This window comes from Pundamilia nyererei, unplaced genomic scaffold, assembly GCF_000239375.1.
Source record: "Pundamilia nyererei isolate P.nyererei 1_Seehausen unplaced genomic scaffold, PunNye1.0 scaffold00331, whole genome shotgun sequence".
Lineage (NCBI taxonomy): Eukaryota > Metazoa > Chordata > Actinopteri > Cichliformes > Cichlidae > Pundamilia > Pundamilia nyererei.
This window is the reverse complement of record NW_005187732.1, coordinates 9,202-11,098: the sequence shown is the minus strand read 5'-3', so window position 1 is coordinate 11,098 and position 1,897 is coordinate 9,202. Positions and strand designations below refer to the sequence as shown.

General features: G+C 39.6%; 1 protein-coding gene across 1 annotated transcript in view; it reads left to right on the top strand.

Moving 5' to 3' along the window:
- Window positions 1-1,897, top strand: part of ppp2r5b (protein phosphatase 2, regulatory subunit B', beta) — a 49,165-nt gene that overhangs the window by 40,786 nt on the left and 6,482 nt on the right. Inside the window, exons 8-10 of the mRNA XM_005751861.2 lie at window positions 127-180; window positions 1,412-1,462; window positions 1,597-1,716. Coding sequence (XP_005751918.1) covers window positions 127-180; window positions 1,412-1,462; window positions 1,597-1,716 — 225 coding nt within the window. The remainder of the gene's footprint in view (window positions 1-126; window positions 181-1,411; window positions 1,463-1,596; window positions 1,717-1,897) is intronic.

Below are 1,897 nucleotides of genomic sequence, written 5' to 3'. Positions count from 1 at the left end.
TGTAATCCTGAGGGATAAGTGCTAAATTCCCCATTGTCTCGTTGACAGCGCCAGAGAGAGAGAGAGTGCGTAGGTGTGAGTGTGACAGTTTGTGTGTGCGTAACCCCGTGTTCTCTGTCGTTACAGCTGGCCTACTGTGTGGTGCAGTTTATGGAGAAAGATGCCACAGTCACTGAATATGTAAGACTGCTTCTTCATTCGCTGTACTTATTCCAACACGTTTTATAAAGATTTTCAGTTTTTTCCCAAGAACTGAAAATATGGGAGAAAATAATGCATGTGAATAATCATAGACGCTTTAAAGCTGTATGAATCATTTCTTTAAGGTCATCTGACTATTTGTGAAGTGAGGAAACACAACTGTAGAGATAAACTCACAAAAAGTTATTGGATGAATTGAATTTCATTCATAAAGCGTCAAAACAAAGTCGCCTCAAAGCGTTCTTGATTGCAAAGTAAAGACCTGGCAAAAATACGACCTGATATCACCACAAAGTGTGTCCATTTCACGCTTTTCCTCTCCAAAACGTGAAGGGAATACACAGGCAGAAGTTGCAGTAAGTTGCAAACAATAAAAGTTGCAAACAATATAATAATCATGGGAAAGCTTTAAACTGACATTATTAACACATTTACATGTAAACACATATTAACTTAATCATTTCTGACTATTAAGAACCCTGAAATATACTCCATATGTTTTTTGATTTCTTGGCTTTAAAGATATTATCTCCCCCTGCTGGTGCTGCAACATGCGTGCATGTCTTTTTCACATTTTGGAGAGGCAAAGCATGGACACGGTGGACCGGTGTGTCTATTACACGTTTTGCTGATACTGGGTTGAATAATACAGAGGAAACTCTAACAATCAGATGAGCCCCTATGAGCAAACACTTGGCGACAGTGGGAAAGAAAAACTCTCAGCGAGGGGCAGCGATATGTTGTGAATTTCCTGAAACTAAGTCATTTGATCTTTTTCTGATTTGATTTTGGGGCCCACAACTTCATTATTTTGGTTTAGATATGCTTCTGTTCACACTTTACAGGAAATTCAAAATTATTCTGAACATTTAGCTGCACGCCTTTTTAGTTTTACCCCCAAAGAAACCAGTTTAATATGTTTAAAAAAATCTTTCTCTTTTTTTTTTGCCTTTTTAATAATAACCAAAATAACCGCATGATCCTAGACTTTAGACAGATAGCAAGTAGGAGTTTTAAGCAGCATGGTTAATGTTACCCATGCAGCCAGCTGAGAGTCAGTGAAAACTTAAAGACATTATTCTTAATGCAAAAGCCAGAGCATGGAAATGACTCATTGGAGATGGTAGAGATGGATGTCAGCCAGCTACCCTGCTGAGCTAATGGCTTCAGTGTTTATTTCTCTTAACATGTGCTCATATTTGCTCTGCAGATCATCAGAGGGCTGCTCAAGTACTGGCCTAAAACCTGCACGCAGAAAGAGGTGAGACCGATGACGACGAAAAAGCTGTTGATGTTTCTTTCTCCTCAACTGTTGCATCGCTGCAACTGTGTCGATTTAACTCGTCCTTCCCTATCTCTCTGTATCTGCATTTTAAAAAATGTGCACGCACTTAGGTGATGTTCCTGGGGGAGATCGAGGAGATCCTGGATGTGATAGAGCCATCTCAGTTCATGCGGATTCAGGAGCCGCTCTTCAAGCAGATAGCAGCCTGCATCTCCAGTCCTCACTTCCAGGTGCTAAAATAACGCAGAAGTGGAAACAATAACCACAGAAGTCACTCACAGATTAAAACCGCTTTGGGTGTAGACAGGATTAAAACAAATGTGATTATAGTAATCTGATTACCTCCAGGTATTAGGCTGGAAAATCAGTTACTTCTTAGACGAATCAGTTTAATAAAAAGAATGTTGCACA